We start from the raw sequence: 21,447 nt of genomic DNA, 5'->3' as shown, positions 1-21,447 counted from the left end.
TTTCAAAATTTGAGCAATCAATACCTAACACATGTTTTAAACCTCTGTAATCTATTATTCTTTAAATGTTTGCTTGATCAAGTATTTACAGTAATTGACTGATTTAAAGAAACCCACAGTTGAGGCACTAATAAGACCAGTTTTTCTCTACAGAATTTACCATAATGCTGGTGTTCTGGACGCCTGTCTAAGGACATTTATTTTCCAGAAAGTATCAAAAAGAACTAAATAGAAGAAAGAGAGAAAGCGGAGCTTCAGAAAAGTCAATTTACTGTTTGGTTCTCTAGAATGTGGATGGAAAGAACGCAGATGAGGGGAATGGAACCAGGCGTCCATTCTTGGTTCTGTGCTCTATTGTGTGTGACATTTGGAAAGTAACTTAAATGTGCTGCACTTTAGCATCCTTCTCTGTAAATTGGGGTCTTAAGTATCTGCATCACAGAGTTTTCCTTATGAATAAGTCAGAGACTCTAGAGAAGAGTACTTTTTATATAATAAACTGCTATACGGATATTAAGTATTATTATTTATTGCAGATAGAACATCAAATTAGACATCACAGTGCTTAGAATCACTGAGAGATTGCCCTAGAATTTGTCTCAGAGTTGTTCATGATTCTGAGTCACAAATAATACCTGTGTTACCTTTGTCAATAAGAAATTTCAAAGCTGGACTGATTTTAGACCGCTTGAACCTTGCTTCCATTAAAAAAAAAAAAAGCAGCTTGTTGCTACTTAGAGAATATAAGCTAATGTCTGTATGACCTGAAATAGACATCAGGAGAGTCAGCATGTAAAGAGAATTTGTGCATTTAAGTCAAAGTCCAAAAAGGAAGCAATTTTTTTGTTCCTTTTCTATTCTTAATTACACCTATAGTTGTTTCTGTCAGTTAACACAGAAAGTGTAAAAAAAAAAAAAATTCATATCTTTTGAAGAACAATTGTGAGTACTTTTTTCTCATTTTGAGTTAGTTATTTCTTTGGAGAGAACTGAAATATTCTCAGTCTAATTTCCAAAGTAAAACCTTTCTTAACGTGACTCAAAAAGAAATTTAAATGAAAGTTAAAATCTTCCAATGTATTAAACTATATTTCTCAGGATGGCAGCTATTAGTAAGCCCTAGGCATAATACTTTGTTTAAAGGTCTCCATTCTCTATGTTCATTTGGGGTTTTAGAATAATAAGTATACTCATTCAGGCATGAAAATTATCTACTAGGTATTAATTAGGGGTGTCATCTTAAATTTATTTTGTCTTAGGGGTACATTTCAGTTGATATTTTACTATAGATTTTTATTTAGAATTTTTAAGCTAATGCTTCCATACAGCTCAGGTTATATCAGGAATGGATAACAATGAAGAAAAAACTGTGTGTTTAGAAATCTAATTGAAAAATTCGCTCATCATCTGGGCTTTACAAAACTTAACAGACCACAAAGCTAATATTCTAAAATGTATGAACTGATTAAATTTCAAAGCCAAAAAAATTTTTTTTTTAAATTATAGTATTGATTCTTGAATTGAAATGAATTATGAAATTCTGTATAACTGTAGAAATCATTTTCTCCTTCTATTCTTATAATCACATTTCTAACATTATGATTTACTTTTATTAGCGAGATTTGTTGAAGAATGAACAAAATCAAGAAGAAATGGTGTTGAATTTACTTTGGGACCTCTCCTGCCAGAGCAGTGTTTCATTCCCATCCACTGTAAGTGGAGCATCTTTTCATTTCCTCTCTAGGACTTCTCTTCACTCTGTTGAAGATCATTCCTCAGTGGATGTAAAGTCTGTGTGGGATGATATAAGACTACATCTTCGACGCTTCTTAGTGAACAAATTACAAAGCCACAATGAAATAAACAATTCACAGCAAAAAATTTTGTTGAAAAATCAGTGCATACAGCAACTCTTATTTCTTTATCCAGAATCAGAAGTTACAAGCAAGTACCAAAGCATACAGAATAAACTGTTGACCAAACTTCTGCAGAACTGTTTTCCTTCTTTTAGCAGAGAATCAAATTTAGACATAATGGCTGATAGATACCAAGATACAATGCTTAAGTTATACTCAATGATAAAAGAGGATTTTAACACACTGCATGAAATTTTAGCTCCATCCTCAACAGTGAAATTCATTAAAGAAACTTACCTGGATACTGTTACAGAAGAAATGGCAAAATTTCTTGAAAATTTTTGTGAGCTGCAGTTCAAAGAAAGTGCTGTCCGTGTGGTTAAAACAAGCAAGAGCTCCAGCAGGCATAGAGGAACAGTGCATGCTTTGGGTTAGTGATTTTTTTAAAATTTCTGTTTGGTTTAACTTAAACCTTTTAAAGTCTTTACTTTTCTAACTTTTCTATTTGGTTAAACTTAATTGCAAACTTGAAAATAAATCAGAAAATAAATGTTGTAAAATTATCCATTTCACATTTCTTTTACACTTTTCTTTTTCTCTAAGTATAGTAATAGAAGTGTTTTCTTTCCTATCATTAAATTGTTAAAGATATTGGAATGTAAGTCAGAAATATTACCAGTAAAACTTTCAGTTTTCTAATCACATAAATTACTGGATGAAACATTTAACTCATTTTATCTTCCAAGGCTGAAGCTTTAAGTAAAGAGAATTGTTGAAGATTTCTTGACATTTTCATTAATTAAAATGAAAGTTTAAAATTCTGACATTTTATGCAGCCAATGGCAATACAGACCTATTATGAAATGCTGATTATAAAATTCTATATTATAATTGGTTGTAGAAGCTAGCATTGACTATAGCTGATTTTAAAAGTTCCTCTGATGTTGTTCCTATAAGAATATATACAGTGGAAGAGGATTTGAAGATTCTTAATTTTAATCAAAAGATAAAGGAAGAATCTGTCATAATACATTTTCTTGTCATTTTAGTTTCTTACCAGTGAAGAAAAATTAAGGTTGAAAATATGATTATTTTGAAAATTATGATTACTCATGCTTTTACATAGAATGCTGAGATATATTTCTAAATAGATTCCTAAACTGTATTTTTATTAATAATTATTTAAGAATTATCATTTGGTGACTTGCTATTTTTTACTTTATAATCACTTCATAAAATTTCCATAGCTCACTGTATTTTACCTACCTTCCTTAATAAGATACCAGGATACCAAATTGCTCTGATATATGAATATATTATATATTATATGAACATGATATATGAATTTTGAAATAATTTAATATTTTTTCTTAGAGTATTTATTTTCTTTGGGAAACTATCACATCACAGAACAGAGATGCATCACCCAAGTTAAGGTCACAGCAGAATACAAAGTCAGTTCATTTAGGAACATAATAGATCTTCATTTTAATTATTACATAAATTTTAAATGCATTTTTACAAGTACACTTATTTTCTATAATTTTTATGTTCTCTCAAAAAATTTCTGGTTACTTGTAAAGTGCTTTCAATATGAAAGTTTTATGTGTTAAATGCAGTTTAGTTTATAACAGAAGAAAAGACCTATATATGATTAAAAATATGTGTAAGTTGCTATGGAGTCTTTAGGGCTGGTAGTGAAGTGTTTTCCATTCATAAGAGAGAACAATGTGTGTTGGCTTTAACACCAAAATTTGAAGCCCTTTCCAAAAGTCCAAATGCACTGAACTTTCCCAAGCTGCTGCATCTGAACTTTGGTATAAATCATGTGTTAAGTGAATGTTTTCCTTGTGCCAGACACTGTAATAAGCACATCCCTTTCCTTAATATCCCAATTTCATAAACAGAGAAGCTTAGAAAGATTAACTTGCTTTTGGTCCTTTGCACCAAGTCAGGATTCACATGTAGGTCTTTATGTCTTCAAGACCCATGTTCTTTACCATCATGGTATTGGGCTTTAAAGTGTAAAATTGAATGCTTTGTCTCTGTAAAAGAAATTTCAAACAGCACTGTTCTAGTGGGCTGCCTGAAAATCAGTTCAGTTCAGCTTTGTTGAGTACCTGCCATAGGCAAGACATTTAGCAGCTACTGTATTGAAGGTTTCTAAGGAGAAGGCAATGGCAACCCACTCCAGTACTCTTGCCTGGAAAATCCCATGGGCGGAAGAGCCCGGTGGGCTGCAGTCCATGGGGTCTCAAAGAATCGGACACGACTGAGTGACTTCCTTTCACTTTTCACTTTCATGCATTAGAGAAGGAAATGGCAACCCACTCCAGTGTTCTTGCCTGGAGAATCCCAGGGACAGGGGAGCCTGGTGGGCTGCCGTCTATGGGGTTGCACAGAGTTGGACACGACTGAAGCGACTTAGCAGCAGCAAGTTAGACATGGTAAAGGGAAGAAAACTAAATGAGTTAACTGCTGCTAAGGCTGTAACAGAAAGCAGTCATAGTTTCCATTAATATTTAGCCCAATGACCAAATTTTTATTTATTAAAGAAATACAGTTTGAGACTAGCAAAATAATCATTTATAAATACTTATAATTTGAAATCTATAATAATTTATATTCCTATGTGAATAGAATCTAGATTGGTTTGAATGGGTTATGTATTATCTTTTGTATATGTCTGTGTGTTTATTCACCAAGTCTTTGATATTTTGCCTGAAACCCTAGACATTCTCTTAAGTAACAATAGCTCCACATTTATCGGGTCAGACACTGCAACATGTTATTTCATTCTAACCACCCAGCAAGGTAGGTAACATTATTTATCTCTATTGTATAGTGAGAAAACTAAGGCATAGAGATATTAAGTAACTTTGGTCAAGGTTGCAAGGAAGCCAGGATAGTCTGTCTGAGTGTGGTGTCCTGACTCTATGATTATGCTCTATTACCTAAAAGAACAGGACGGATCTAGCTCATTCCATTAAGAACACTGTTGTGAATGCTCTGTATGCTCAGATCTACTTTAGTGTTGTCATTGTTTTACTTTCCTCTAAACTATCCCACACTCTTCTCATTCAAAGAGGTATCTTAAGCAGACCTTGTATATACACTAGTCCTTTTTCCCCCCCAGCCTTATTGAGATATAATTGACATACAGCATTTTGTAACTTTAAGATGTCCAGTGTGTTGATTTGTACCCTTAATATTTCAAAACGATTGCCACAGTAATGTCCACATAATTACCATTACTTTTGTATGGTGAGAACACTTAGGATTTGCTTTCTTAGCAATTTTCAAGTATGTAATGCATTATAATTTCTATAATTGCAATGCTGTACATTAGACCCCCAGAAATTCTAAAGCTTCTAACTGGAAATTTGTACCCTTTGACCAGTATCTTCTCTATCCACCATCCCCTGGTAACCACCTTATATTCTGTTTCTTTGAGTTCTGTTTTTTTAGATTTCACATTATAAGTATTACCGCATGTATCTGCCTTTCTTTGACCATGTGACTTATTTCACTTAGCCTAATGCCTTCAAGGACCATCCATGTTGTTGCAAATTGCAGGATTTTCTTCTTTCTCGTGACCGAGTAGTATTCCATTGTATGTATTTCAAGCTCACATGTTCTTTATCCATTCATTCATATGGAGTACGAAATGGCAACCCAGTCTACTATTCTTGCCGGAAAATTCTATGGACAGAAGATCCTGGCGGGCTCCAGTTCATGGGGTCACAAAGAATTGGGCATGACTGAGCAGCTAAGCACATTCATTCATAAATGGACACTTAGTATGGCTATTGTGATTAATGCTGCAATAAATATGGAAGTGCACATATCTCTTTGATATCTTATTTTCATTTCCTTTAGATATATATCCAGAAGGATTTTCTATTTTTCAACTTTTTTGTGGAACCTTACCATTTGCTACAGTGTCTGTAGTACCAATTTATATTCCTACCAACAGTACACATGGGTTCCCTTTTCTCTACATCATCACCAATGCTTGTTATCTGTTGCCTTTTTGATGATAGCAAAGTGTAAGGTGATATCTCTTTGTGGTTTTGGTTTGGATTTCTCTGATGACTAGTGATCTTGAGTATCTTTTCATGTACCTGTTGGCTATCTGTATGTCTTCTTTGGAAAAATGTCATACAACTCACGACATTGTATGAGTCCTTTAAGTATTTTGGATATTGATTTCTTACTAAGTATATGGTTTGCAAGTATTTTCTCCCTATCAAAGATTTTTTTTTTTTGGTGGATAGTTTCTTTTGCTGTGTATTAGCTTTCCAGTTTGATGTGAAAGTGAAAGTGAAGTCGCTCAGTCGTGTCTGACTCTTTGCGACCCCATGGACTGTAGCCCACCAGGCTCCTTCCATCCATGGAATTTTCTAGTAAAGAGTACTGGAGTGGGTTGCCATTTCCTTCTCCAGGGGAATCTTCCCGACCCGGGGATCGAACTCGAGTCTCCCTCATTGCAGGCAGACTCTTTACTGTCTGAGCCACCAGGGAATCCCAGTTTGATGTAGTCCCACTTATTAATTTTTGCTTTTGGTATTATATCCAAAAAATCATTGCCGAGACCAACATTAGGGAACTTTTTCACTATCTAGGAGTTTTACGGTTCTAGATCTTAGGTTTAAGTTTAATCCATTTTGAGTTAATTTTTGTACGTGTTGTAAGATAAGGTACAGTTTCATTCTTTTGCATGTTTTATCTACTTTTCCCAACACCATTTATTTAATCCCTTACCCAATGAGTATTCTTGGTTCCCTTGTCAAATACTGGTTGACCATATATGCAAGAGTTTATTTCTGGGTTCTCAATTCTGTTCCATTGGTCTGTGAGTCTATTTTTATGTTTTTTTATTTGAAGAAAATGATGAAATAATGTCATAATGTAAACATTGCAGACTCTTGGTGGTTTGGTAATCTATCTTAGGAAAAAATAATATTATTTTTGCAGACACTCTTTTTTTAATTGGGATTTGATTTTACATATTCATTTTTGTTTTACTTTTTGGCTATGCTGCACAGCATGTGGGATCTTAGTTCCTAGACCAGGGATAAGCACAGGATCTTAACCATTGGAACACCAGGGAAGTCCCTAGATAATCACAATTTTAAGTGATTAAATCATTGAATTACTTTTAAAATTGTATTTTCTTTGGATTTAAGAAAAGATATTGCCTCTTTTCTCAGTGCTTGAAAAAGAGAGGATTGTTTATGTGTAGTAAAGTTTAGTTAGATAAATTCACTGTGTTTTAATATGTAAGAATGTAGTTAGAAAACTTCAATCACAGTATAAATGTCATGATCCCCTGTCTATCTTACATTGAATTTTCCTTGAGCTGATTGTTAACTTGAAAGGGAAAGACTTAAGAGTATATGATACATGCCTTTGAGTGTTTTGAAGGTTTCTAAAGATCTGCAGTGGATGAGAGGTTGAAACTTAGTGGCCTCTACCCCTCCCATTTCCCAATTCCTTTTTATATATATTTTTTTATTTTTTATTTTTTTCTTTATATTTTGTTTAAGGAAGATTGGGGAGTAGGGGAAACCGAATCCCTCTAGGGATGAAAAGATCCTTTAGAGTAAAGAAGACCCTCAAGTCAAGATAAAAGTAGAATATTGACTAGGAAGGCACAGTTCACAACTGGAAAGGTTGTGATCAACTAGGTCAGTCAAAACCACCCTAATTTCTCTCGTACTCCTCAAGTAGCTGAGTGATCGACTTAGTGATGGCCGAGTGATGCTGTCAAGGAAATTTAGAAGTATACTGAGGGCAGTATGCAAAGTGTGGACAAAAGAAGCATCTGTATGGTATTGCTGCTGCTGCTGCTGCTGCTAAGTCGCTTCAGTTATGTCTGACTCTGTGCGACCCCATAGACGGCAGCCCACCAGGCTCCCCCGTCCCTGGGATTCTCCAGGCAAGAACACTGGAGTGGGTTGCCATTTCCTTCTCCAATGCATGAAAGTGACAAGTGAAAGTGAAGTCACTCAGTCGTGTCCGACTCTTAGCGACCCCATGGACTGCAGCCTCCCAGGCTCCTCCATCCATGGGATTTTCCAGGCAAGAGCACTGGAGTGGGGTGCCCTTGCCTTCTCCAAATGCAGAAGAGACCAAATCTCCTAGAAGGATAACACATCTCTTGACCCTGCTGTGTTCATGAGACAGAGGGGAAGATCTGCATTAGATCTCTGATGTCAACTATGCTTGTTTTCTAACCCCACATTAGTAGATGCTGGAATTTCAAATAATACAAAACAGTAATGGGGAAAAAAAAATTCTTAAGAGAAAGTTATATCTTTATTAGTTATCACAAATTCCTTTAAAATAATAATACAATTTCAGGGGTTTTTGTTGTAACATTTTTGAAAATACTAATAAATGGTATTGTTGATTAGCTTTGTTTTTTACCCACTGTTTTATCATACTTGCTATTCTTTAATGAAATACTGGTACCTTCTTTGTTTATAAGTACTTGCTCTCAAAAGGGGAAGAGTACAGTTATCAGAGTCAAGTGTGCTTGTCTGAAGCTCTCACCCCCTTGTTTATGCAACCTTAGATAAGTCATTTTACCTCTTCATATTGTTCTATTGATAAACGATAAAAGGAAAGGGTTATATTAGATAATATATCTAAGCTTTAACTCTAAACTTATTCTGACTTTGTGACTTGGAAGTTATTCTACAACCAGACTTTATACCTACGATTTGTCCTTGGAAACTGTCATAATTATTTTCTCTACTGACTGACAGTACAGCTGTATTAGCGGGCTGAGTGTGTGGCTTGTATGCAACTGTAACACATATGAAAACATCCTTTAGATTTTTATCTGTGTGACTTTTTTCCCCCAGCAAAACTTGGAAGATAACAATGTGGAAACTTCTCACTTCCTGCAATTGCATTTTTGATGAGGTTGGAAGGGTGAAGAGGGGAGTAAGTGATTAAGCAAAAACAGGAAGTAGAGTCTCTTCTTCCAGCTGACATCCGAAGCTATTCCTAGAAATTCTTTTTGGGGCTTCCCCTTTGATCCCACAACTAACTGTTCTTGTTTTGTTTTAGTTTTCATTTCAATTTTTTGGTCATTGTAGCTTTTTAAGTCAGATCATTGAAAATTAAGATCACAGGCAAGAAATGGAAATACAATATTATACTGTATTATTGATTGAAAAGAAATTGATATGCCTTTTCTCTGGCGTGTATTTAAAGCAGGGATTTAATAGTGACTGGGTTTTTTTCCTAGGGAAGAACCAGCTTGTTTCTGCAATGTTGTAGACAGTATGCATGGACTAAATACTTTTTTCTAAAAAAGTGTTTCTGTATCCATACAAACGCCTCTGTACATACAAAAAGCCTCAGAATTAGGCCTATAAAGCATGGAAGGGTGAGTGATATTGTCTTAAGAGTCTGTGATTAAGAATTTGACAATCTATGTAATAATGAAACAGTTGTATACAAATTAAACTTGTGTAAATAATTTTAGTATTCTTTCTCAGCTTGTGAAGAAAGTCAAAAGTGATTTGGGTTTTGGCATAATTGATCCTAAAGCCTTCCTTCCTGCCAGTTCAGTTACATGGCATGTTCAATGCCTTCTTGAGACTTCTAGAATGTGCTCATGCATCCATGCCATCAGTGGAGATAGTGGGCTTGTCTTCCCTTTGTATGAGCCAGGAGGATATTTTCCATGCAACCTAATTCCTTTCTGTACCATCTGTCTCTCTATAGTAAAAGTATACAGGGTGATCCATCAAGGTGAGGGTGAAAGCTAGAGCTATTTAGTTTCATTTTGTCCTTTATATAAGGGGACAACTTTTTTTATGCCATTTAAGAAAGTGTTTTCTGTGTTAAAACTCATTCCCGGCCATTCTGATTCTTGAGTTTTCAGTTCAGTTCAGTTCAGTTCAGTCACTCAGTCGTGTCCAACTCTTTGCGACTCCATGAATCGCAGCACGCCAGGCCTCCCTGTCCAACACCATCTCCCGGAGTTCACTCAAACTCACGTCCATCAAGTTGGTGATGCCATCCAGCCATCTCATCCTCTGTTGTCCCCTTTTCCTCCTGCCCCCAATCCCTCCCAGCATCAGAGTCTTTTCCAATGAGTCAACTCTTCGCATGAGGTGGCCAAAGTACTGGAGTTTCAGCTTTAGCATCATTCCTTCCAAAGAAATCCCAGGGCTGATCTCCTTCAGAATGGACTGGTTGGATCTCCTTGCAGTCCAAGGGACTCTCAAGAGTCTTCTCCAACACCACAGTTCAAAGCATCAATTCTTCAGCGCTCAGCCTTCTTCACAGTCCAACTCTCACATCCATACATGACCACAGGAAAAACCATAGCCTTCACTAGGTGAACCTTTGTTGGCAAAGTAATGTCTTTGCTTTTGAATATGCTGTCTAAGTTGGTCTTAGCTTTTCTTCCAAAGAGCAAGTGTCTTTTAATTTCATGGCTGCAGTCACCATCTGCAGTGATTTTGGAGGCCCCTCCAAATTTTCCTTGTTATCTATTTACAAATATATAAAGTCAGCTACATAATGCTGCTGCTGCTGCTGCTAAGTCGCTTCAGTTGTGTCCAACTCTGTGCGATGCCATAGACGGCAGCCTACCAGGCTCCTCCGTCCTTGGGATTCTCCAGGCAAGAACACTGGAGTGGGTTGCCATTTTCTTCTCCAATGTATGAAAGTGGAAAGTGAAAGTGAAGTTGCTCAGTCGTGTTCGACTCTTAGCGACCCCATGGACTGCAGCCTACCAGGCTCCTCCATCCATGGGAGTTTCCAGGCAAGAGTACTGGAGTGGAGCTACATAATAGATACTCTTTTTTAGATCGTTTTAATTTGCTGTGCACCTTGCTAAGTACTTTATGCATTGACATGCCATTTGATTTTTATAACATGTCTGAAAATCTGGATATTATCCCTTCCTTATAGTAACAGAAACTGAAGTTGGATAAGCTGAATAGCTTTCCCAAAGGCCCACTGCTGGAATGTATCTGGACTGTAATTCAAATACATTGCTGAATTATGACCAAAAGTATTCTCTCAAATACTCTTTCTGAATGAATTCAGTTGCAAGATCAGAACCATTTTATAATTTGAGGAGTAATTCCCATGAGCCACAGATCCTGATTTTTGTGTTGGACTTACTGGAATTGCAACATACATATTGATTCTTTGCATATGAAATTAAACAAACTTGAATTTTGAAAGCAGCTATTATAGTAAGTGCAAGGTTACATCACTGGATTGTCTTCTCTGGAAGATTTGGAAAGAAAAAAAAAATCCAGCTTCCATATTAACACATGAAAAGGAAAATAATGATGTTAATTTTTTCCTTAATATAAAAAAGTATGTAGAAGAGGCTCTCATTTTATTCATAGAGAAGTAGGTAATCTACTTACCTTTAAGGTTTTACCAGAGTTAACCTAAAAAGTAATTGTTACTGAAATAGTTGAAGCAATTATGCCAGGTTTAAGATCCTTTTTATCATTAATTAATAATAAACCTAAAGATTAGCAGTATGTTTGCCAGATGCTTCCACATTGGTTTTTTTTTTTAACCTTCCTTTGCTCGATCACCAATCTGAAATTAAGCAGTGCAGCAACTCCAGTTGTTATTTCATTGGTGGAAAAAAAACTACAGCGTTTCGGCTGGTTAGCAAATCAAGGTGGAGATGAAACTAAGGTTAGAAGTATCTTCCCACTATACCTCCATACCTCATTGAAAAAATGCGTGTGTGCGTGCTAAATCACTTCAGTCATGTCCGACTCTGAGTGACCCTATGGACTGTAGCCCTCCAGGCTCCTCTGTCCATGGGATTCTCCAGGCAAGAATACTGGAGTGGGTTGCCTTGCCCTCCTTCAGGTGAATCTTCCCAACCCAAGGATCGAACCCGTATCTCTTATGTCTCCTGCGTCAGCAGGTGAGTTCTTTACCACTAGCCACCTGATAAGAAAATAAGCAAATAGAATTCATTATTCTAGTGTTATTTGAACACTGGAATTTTTCCCCTAAGGAGTTGGTGTTTTAAAATTCTTCCCACTAATGGTTTTATCATCTGTGAAAATTGTTTATTTGATTAAAAACTATGAGAAAAAGGACTGTATGTGTATGTGCATAAGGGGAGGGTGTTTGTTATGTGCTTGGGTAGGTACATGGTATTTTTGCATATGTACACGTATCTTTATTTACCTAAAATGTTTTTCTGCTAAATATGTGACTAGTTTTCTGACCCCATTATTTCACATTAAATCTTCAGAGACTTCTGAATTTTGTTTTAAAGACATTAAAGCAACAAAAATGGAAAGTATATTCTGTAAGAGAGAAAGTGGATGCGGTTTGGCTTTGGTAATATTTTTGCTCCCATGTAGCAACAATTAGCAATTACCGACTTCCTCTCATGTGTTCTTCATAAAGGTGGAAAGAATACTTTATTAGTCATATTCTGTATGACATTCAGTTACTAAAGATGGTAGATAGAAATGACTTAGTAGTTTCTCATGAAGGCTTCCCTGGTGGCTCAGTGGTAAAGAACCCGCCTGCAATGCAGGAGATGTGGGATCGACCTTTGGTGGGGAAGACCCCCTGGAGAAGGAAATTGCAATCCACTCCAGTATTCTTGCCTGGGAAATCCCATGGACAGAGGAGCCTGGCAGGCGGCAGTCCGTGGGATCACAAGAGTCGGACACAGCTTAGTGATTAAACTACCATACATGAGGAGTCATAGGCCAACTTGAGATTTATATTCCTTATTAACCATTCAATAACATTTTTAAAAATTCAGAAGAGATTTTTAAAACTGTTATTTTTTACCTTGGAAAAAGAAATTATCTAGTTAAAAATGTATGACATATTAAGAGAAGAGTGAAAATAAGTGTAAACAAATTATTGGAAAAAAGTTCAGAATAAGATTATTCTAAAAGTAAACATTTATTTTGCAGCTCTTCTATACTGAGCAAAATATGTGGATGAGTAATACACATGGAGGTGGTTGCAAGCTAGAAATTCAAGTTCTGTAGAAAGTGAGTTGATAAGCAACTAATACACCCTGTCTAAAACTTTTCTCCTTTCCCCTGCTAACATTATTTATGTCATTCTATGTCTTGATATATAAACACAATGATAAATGTGAATGCTGAGCTTTGTTGTTTTAGGTAAAAATGTTTACAGGTTTATAGTTTTATAGGTCATGAATCCTGGAATTCTTGTTTAACATATAGATATTTCCAGTGGACTAGTATAACCTTGAATGTTGTTTAACTAACATATTTTTTCCTCGGGTTCTCAGAAAATGTAATATGTGCCTTCTGGTTACTGTACTATTAATCAGTTATTAATAGCGGCTTCCCTGGTGGCTCAGACGGTAAAGCGTCTGCCTACAATGCGGGAGACCCAGGTTCGATCCCCTGGAGAAGGAAACGGCAACCCACTCCAGTATTCATGCCTGGAAAATCCCATGGACCGAGGAGCCTGGGGGGCTACACTCCATGGGGTCGCTGAGTGACTTCTGTGTGTGTTTTTTTCATAAACTTTCAAGAAGAAATGTTTAATAAGTCAAAAGGCATTGGTAAGATCCCTTTAAAGATGTACTCTTTCTAACAGAAGACTGAAAACTGTAACAGACTGTAACTACACCTCAACATTCTTCATTAGGAAAATCACCGTGGCAGATATATGTTATGTTATAACGTTTTCAACATTGTTATTTACATGTACGTATGAAAATCTGTGACCGTCAGCATCACATCTATGAAGTCAAATATCTTCTGCCTCAAAGTAGCTGTCATTTAACGCCTCCACCTTTATTGATTTTAAGTGAGGGGAAATCTGAATCTTCTACACCTGGCACTAAAAAAATTCTTTGTCTAAACTGGCCTTGTCTGAGTATGGACAGATCTATCTGCACTGGGATGTATACAAGAGAAACTGCTGTAGCTTTGAGAATTAGACCAATCCCTCCCTCATATTTGGAAAGGAGAAAATAATCCTTAGCTTCGGGTAAAATATTTAAGAGTTGCAATGGATTTCCAATCAGAAAGGCTTTCACCTCTGTCATTCTTAAAATCGATTATCTGTTCTTTTGTTTAATACATATATTTTCAGTTTGCTTTTAGTTTTATCAGACTATTCATAAGCGGTTTGATGGTTGGGCTATTTAAATGGAGATCTAAAAATCACCATGAAGTGCACTAGATTGCTTCAATCTAAAGCAAAACCTATCAATATTTGTTTTGGAGATTTCTTTTCAACACTGAGTAAAAACAGAAAACCCTTGTCTATTACTTAGGAAAGTGTTGCTGACCTTATTACTAGTTTAATCTTCTGTAATACAGTTGTAGGAAGTACCAAGTTAGCAGGTAAAGTGATGGTGAGAGATAAGAATCTGAAAAGACCCTTGGAATTATGATGCCAGTGATATATGAAAATCCAAATAATTTGAAGTTTTGATATTTTAAATTTCTATGACATGGTCATGCTGAACTGATTTTAGAATATCTGTCATTGTTTGTCCTCCAAAGTAGAAATTATCTTAAATTTACAATTCAGTATTAGCATTTCTATTAGCAAAAAGTAGTTGTTGGAGTGGACAACCAGGTTTGCAAAATTATCTATCCTGAAACGAAGAGAAATAGCCTCCAAATTTTATGATGATCATTATGAGAGAAAGTTATGTTGTAACAATGTTTTATAGTGTCCTCCTATGTCTTTTTTCCAAACTGTACTAAAATTATTTATCATCATTGTTAATGTTCTTTTAGTAGCACAATAAAATAGTAATCCTTCAGCTATTTGACAAGTGTGTACTTTTAAATGGATATTTTTCTTGTAATTTTTGTTAGTCATGGTTACAAAAGTCAAAGTTAATGGTTATTGGTATATGGGTCTTGTTAGTAGAGCCTGAACCTAAGGAGAAGTGGGAAGAGGTAGCAATTATAGCCCCTAGAAGATTTAATAGCTAAGATCTAATATGGACTCTATATGTTAAAATGAGAAAAATCCTTGTTCAACTTTATAGACAAGATATTGCTGCACAGATTTTGTTGAGGCTTTATGTTCACTGAATCCTTCTAAAGAGACTTGTATTGTCTTTATAGCGCTTGAACAGTTGGCTATCCCATTATTTAGATTAAGCATATGCAAATTTATACAAGCTCTATGTTTATTGATAAGTAATAATCTCATGTTTTGCATTGTTTCTGTGACATATAGACAACAAAATATAAATCCTTTTTATTTCTATGAAAGGCACTCATAGGGATTTGGGTTACAAAAAAATGCATACTTTCTTGACATTTATGATTATATTTAAAAACAGTATTACTAAATACTAAATTTGGTGACGATCACTCAGTTATGCACCAATGTGAGTTTGTTTTTCAGTTTTTGTTAAATTTTAATCATGTGCCAAGTTTTCTGAGGCACGAAAAGGAAACCAGAGATTAGAGGGAGGTTTAAAAACATTAAATACACTGATAAGGTTTGCATCCTTGTGGTTTTTTTTTTCCTGCTGTTCTGATAGTTCTTTAAGGTTCTGTCATTTTCAATCAACAGAGAGTACATGTGATCAGTATATCTGATAAACTTGTCAATGCCTCTTTAAAGCAGGATTCCCCAACCTATTCAATTCAGATCCCCCTGCTTCATTTCAAGTATCATCTTGATAAGACAGAGCTATGTCACAAGCATCTGTGTGTAGCCAGCTCAGTCTACAACTAATTTGTGCAGGAAAAAATTAAATCAGGAGGTAAATTATTCCATGATTGCTCATTCCCAACAGAGTTGGGCATCATTCTGAAGAAAATATCAAATAATTGGTTTCAGGCCGTGTCAGACACATGCAATTCCCTTCTCTAATGGCTGTGTGTGGTAGCACCAGGCCTCAGGGGTCAGCAAAGAACTGGAAATAGCTTAGTGCCAGGCACGGCAATAGAGAGTCAGAGCACATAGGAAATGAAGTGGCAATAAGTGCAATCCATAGGGGAAATGTGCTTCACTTGGAGTTTAATATATCGGTTCAGAATCTGGCAGGAAGCCATGCAACAATTGTTTACCTTTTTGTCAGCATCTGCATCTGTTCTGTTTTGTAAACAGCACTTAACTCTCAGTCGGTAAATGCTGGAATCAATAACAACTGTTAAGGGATTTCCTCCCCCCCCCCTTTTTTTATATTCTATAACAAATGCACACTACAAACAATGTTTGCCTTAGATTAACAAGGAACAGACATTAACAGGGTCAAAGGGATTTGGTTGGGAACATTTTATAGCTTCTTGGGTTTACAGTAATTATATCTGTGTGATTTGAATGTATTTTGTAACCTATCCAAATTAAACTGTTAAAAAAATGCTAGCAAGCAGTAATGAAGATGATTTTTTATAATTATCTTAAGTACTGTGTATAGAAAACTGCTGGCACTGTTTGTAATAATTTAGTTCTGTGCAATATTGTGTATTACAGCTGCTATGCAGAAATATTAAGTTGCCTTTTGCAGTTTTAGGAAATTAGTGATTATATCCAGCAGTACTAATTATTTTAAGCATACAGTTATTAAAAAAAAAATTACACACCACAGTGAGACATAAAAAAGGTTTGATCTGTGACTAGTGCCTATAAAACTAAATATGTCATTAGTAAATGCAAAAAAAAAAAAAAAAGGAAAACACTGCTTTGAAGTTCACTGTCTTCAGGGACTGAATAGATGAATGCTGTCATAAATGCAGGATTGTTATAACAGTTATAGCATCACTGAAAAGTGAATAGCACCAGGATCAGAGGAACACATTATTGCTGATGGGTTTATGCCTGCATCTTTCCACTCACTACTTAAAAATTTTACTCCTTAAAATTTCCCTATATGCAATTGCTTAGTTGCCTCATTTTCATTTTATTTGATTACTTCATATCTGATTTTAACCAAATCTGGTTTGTTTTCTTCTGCTTTTACTTATATAATAAGCATTAAATCTTAGGCTGTCCTATTAATTTTTGTCAAATGGATGATTTCTTTGAACCTTTCGCTGGATAACCATAAACCACAAATAAAATTTGGGAATTATTTGGTCAGATCACCTAATCAAGATTTCTATTTTCTTGTCTTTTCAGAATTTTATGTCTAAGGGTTTGGTGTGAATTCTTTAACTTCCTCAACAGTTATTTTGCTATTTGACTTAGCTAAATTATTTTGACCAACATTTTTTGAAAGTTTATTGTATTTTTTATTAAAATCTTATTTTGAAAATTTGAACAGTAATCTCTTTTGTACCTTTATCAATCCTGAGAAGTACTTTGACTTCCTTTTCTTCACTGTGTATTATTTGCTTCTTTGACATTCTGTGACTGTGTACAAAATCAATTAATATATGGTAATATGCATACCACCACAGGTTATATGTGATTGTATAATATAAATTCCTTTTTATCACCTAGAATGTCTAGAATTTTATTTTTCATTATCCTCAGAATCACAATCCAGATTTTGTAAATTTCCATTTAAAATGTTTATTTGAATGACGTGTAACTTGTTTTTAGGCTCAGAAACTAGAAAAGAGTTGTCTTTTGTAATGTACATTCTATCCAATGATAGAGAACATACCTTATTAATCCATTCCATTATGAAATTATATAATTCTGTAAAAAATAAACTAATCCTTAATACTGCTGCATGTTCTGATCTATAAATAGAAAGAGAAAAAATCTTGATAGAAAGTTTTATTTCCAAATTAGAATCTGTCTTTGAAAACCGTAGTCGATGTTTAGATGTGATTTAAGAGGTAAACTAACACCTTTTGTAATTACTTCCTTTACCACGGGAAAATGGTTACATGGCTCCAAATATCTCTCTAGAAATTTAAAGAATATAAAAATGAAACTTTAGTTTCCATTGTTTGTACTTTGTATCTTTAACATCTACTTGATAGGTGAAGAATCCACCTGCAATGTGGGAGACCTGGGTTCGATCCCTGGGCTGGGAAGATCCCCTGGAGAAGGGAAAGGCTACCCACTCTAGTATTCTGGCTTGCAGAATTCCATGGACTATACAGTCCATGGGGTGGCAAAGAGTCGGACACAAAGGAACAACTTTCACTGTTACTGACAGGAATTAGTTCCCTGATAGCTCAGTTGGTAAAGAATCCACCTGCGATGCAGGAGACTCCTGTTCGACTCCTGGGTTGGGAAGATCTGCTGATGAAGGGATAGGTTACCCACTCTAGTATTCATGGGCTTCCCTTGTGGCTCAGCTGGTAAAGAATCCTCCTGCAATGCTGGAGACCTGGGTTCGATCCCTGGGTTGGGAAGATCCCCTGGAGAAGGGAAAGGCTACCCACTCCAGTATTCTGGTCTGGAGAATTCCAGTCCATGGGTCCCAAAGAGTCAGACACAACTGAGCAACTTTAACTTTCACTTTTGCTATTTCATGTTAAATATTTTAAATCACATCCTAATCACTTAGTATGCAAGTTTAAAACAGTTATGATTAAAATTTTCATACCAAAGGTCAAAATGTTCAAAGCTTTATTGTTCCTAAATTAATATAGGTGACTATCTTGCATTTATGTTAGCATTAAAGTTAACTAGCAAAGCTTGAAAAATTATAGTGGTTATTATGTTCTGATGGAATCTGTAAGGCACTCATAGGGGGATGGATATTGTCTATGGATCATTAGCTAATTAAAAAAAATTGATTGTTAAGGTAGCCCTTTGTTGTATTAGGTGAAGGAATCATTATTCCCTAGGCAAAGGGAAAATTAAGTGCTAATTAACAGGTTATGAAGTGTGCAGTAGTAATAAGAGAGTAAGCAGCATTTCCCCAGAACAACTTACCTGCCTCCTGAGAAACCTGTATGCAGGACAAGGAACAACAGTTAGAACTGGACATGGAACAATGGACTGGTTCAAAATTGGGAAAGGAGTATGTCAAGTCTGTATATTGTCACCATGCTTATTTATCTTCTATGCAGAGTGTGTGTGTGCCAAATTGCTTCAGTCATGTCCAGTTCTTTGCATCTGTATGGACTGTAGCCCACCAGGCTCCTTTGTCCATGGGATTCTCCAGGGAAGAATACTGGAGTAGATTGCCATACCCTCCTCCAAGGGATCTTCCCAACCCGAGAATTGAACTGGCATCTTCTATGTCTCCTCCATTGGCAGGCAGATTCTCCACCGCTAATGCCACCTGGGAAGCCCTCTATGAAGAGTACATCATGCAAAGTGCTGCGCTGGATGACTCACAAACTGAAATCAAGATTGCTGGGAGAAATATCAACAACCTTAGATACATATATGATACCACTCTAATACCAGAAAGAGAAGAGGAACTAAAGAGCTTTTTGCTGAGGGTGAAATAGGAGAGTGAAAAAGCTGCTTAAGAGTCAACATTCAGAAAACTAAGAGCATGGTATCCCGTCCCATCACCTCATGGCAAATAGATGGGAAAAAAGTGGAAGCAGTGACAAATTTTCTCTTCTTGGGTTCCAAAATCACTGCGCATGGTGACTGCAGCCATAAAAGATTCTTGCTCCTTGGCAGAAAAGCTATGACACACCTGGACAGCATATTGAAAAGCAGAGACATCACTTTGCCAACAAATGTCCAAATAGTTCAGAGCTATAGAGACCAGAGACGTCCTTGGTGGCTCAGACGGTAAAGCGTCTGCCTACAATGTGGGAGACCTGGGTTCAATCCCTGGTTCAGGAAGTTCTACTGGAGAAGGAAATGGCAACTCAATCCAGTATTCTTGGCTGGAAAATCCCATGGATGGAGGAGCCTTGTAGGCTACAGTCCATGGGGTCACAAAGAGTTGGACATGACTGAGTGACGTCACTTCACCGTATAGTCTTTCCGGTAATCATGTACAGATGTGAGAGTTGGACCATAATGAAGGCTGAGCACTGAAGAATTGATGCTTTCGAATTATGGTGTTGGAGAAGACTCTTAAGAGTCCCTTGGTCAGCAAGGAGCTCAAACCAGTCAATCCTAAAGGAAATCAACCCTGAATATTCACTGGAAGAACTGATGCAGACACTGAGGCTCTGATACTTTGGCCTCCTGATGCAAAGAGCTGATTCATTGGAAAGACCCTGATTCTGGGAAAGATTGAGGGCAGGAAGAGAAGGGGGCGACAGAGGCTGGATGACATCATTGGCTCAATGGACATGAGATTGAGCAAGCTCCGGGAGGTAGGACAAAGGAGCCTGGAGTGCTGCAGTCCAAGTTGTCGCAAAGAGTCGGACATGACTGGGCCACTGAACAACAAGCCAGTGGCATCTGGGAACACCAAAGTCAACAAATTGATTGCTGATAACTAGTTGTATTTTTCAAATTCCCCAACATAATATTAAATATCATGAATTTACTCAACACCATAGCAAAAGTTTCTTTATTGAAATCTTAACATAATGAAATTTGTATATTGTGCTTTTAAATGCTGTGCTTAGAATTTATTCTATACATGATTCTTTACTTACATGTAGTATGTTTGTTTCTAATTAGCTCTTTTTCTTTAAGAACTTGAAGTCTCTATTCAGTTATAGTTTTATTTCCTTGTTTTTTATGTAAGATTTTTGAAAAAAGAGATACGTGACCTTCTTTGTGTTAATTTTAACACAGTTTGATATTTGCTTCTGTAGTCATCAAATAAGAATTGCTAAGTTATCTATGTTCACAGCTTGATGCAGCTCATCTCTGCTGATGGTGTGGTAGAGCTGATGTATTTTATACTCTTATTAGGTTTGATCTTGAACATTGGCTTTTAAGGTCTTTTAAGATTGCTCATCTAATATCACTGTGGAGTCATTCAAGCCACTTTGTGATGAAAACATAGGGGCACAGCTGCAGCCCCAATTTATCACATGCTTTTGGAGGCTTCTCGGCTCCAAGTGAAATTCCAAACATATTGAGTCTCACTTTAGCAAACTGGGGATCTTGGCTCGCCAAACAACTGTAAATGGTTGCTTTCGGATCCACTTGCAAATTCAGATGATGATTAAACAGAGGGATTTTCACTCCAGCTTGTCCATTGTCCCTCTACCTATTGGAGACGAGAACCACATCTTATGGGAAATTCCCATTTATTGCTCAGGTTTACCTGTTTTCTATTATGTGTAACCAAAGTTTGGAGAAATATGACTTTATACATAAATGCCTTTTTCAAATGATACTAGTGACTCTGAGAATCCTCTTTATATCGTTTGTCAAAAGCAGAATGATTCATAAGCTGATCTAATCGAGGCTGTTTCTCCCTTAGGTTCCTTTGAATTTTGGTGCATGTTTGCTGATCATAATGCTTGCAGGCTTGAACCGTAGGCATTTTCCACAAGTATGTCCTTCGGCACTTTGGGCGAATGGTGAGGAAGTCTCGCTCCGAGACCTGTGACTCGTTGGAAGATGCTGAATGCTGCAAAAGGCAAAGTGGGCTGTTCTTCATTAGGAAGAAACCCATATGTTTCTCAAAAGACAGGGCTTTCCTATGGAACCATTGGGAGAAATGAGAGGTTCTTGAGTTGGTCTTCTCCAAAGACAGTCAGAAAAGGGAAGAGGGATGCTTAAGGCATGGGCAAGAGCTTAGAAGAAGGGATGAGGTTGT

The 21,447-nt window shown here is 36.3% G+C and overlaps 1 protein-coding gene across 7 annotated transcripts in view; it reads left to right on the top strand.

Moving 5' to 3' along the window:
* KIAA0825 (KIAA0825 ortholog) overlaps positions 1–21,447 on the top strand; it is a 430,821-nt gene that overhangs the window by 83,985 nt on the left and 325,389 nt on the right. For all 7 annotated transcript variants that reach the window (XM_019965428.2, XM_019965430.2, XM_070792129.1 and 4 more), the window contains one exon: positions 1,617–2,286. In XM_019965428.2, the coding sequence (XP_019820987.2) occupies positions 1,617–2,286 (670 nt within the window). The remainder of the gene's footprint in view (positions 1–1,616; positions 2,287–21,447) is intronic.

The sequence above is a fragment of the Bos indicus genome, chromosome 7 (assembly GCF_029378745.1).
Source record: "Bos indicus isolate NIAB-ARS_2022 breed Sahiwal x Tharparkar chromosome 7, NIAB-ARS_B.indTharparkar_mat_pri_1.0, whole genome shotgun sequence".
Lineage (NCBI taxonomy): Eukaryota > Metazoa > Chordata > Mammalia > Artiodactyla > Bovidae > Bos > Bos indicus.
The sequence above is the reverse complement of the archived record's forward strand: the minus strand, read 5'-3'. Positions and strand labels throughout refer to the sequence as shown.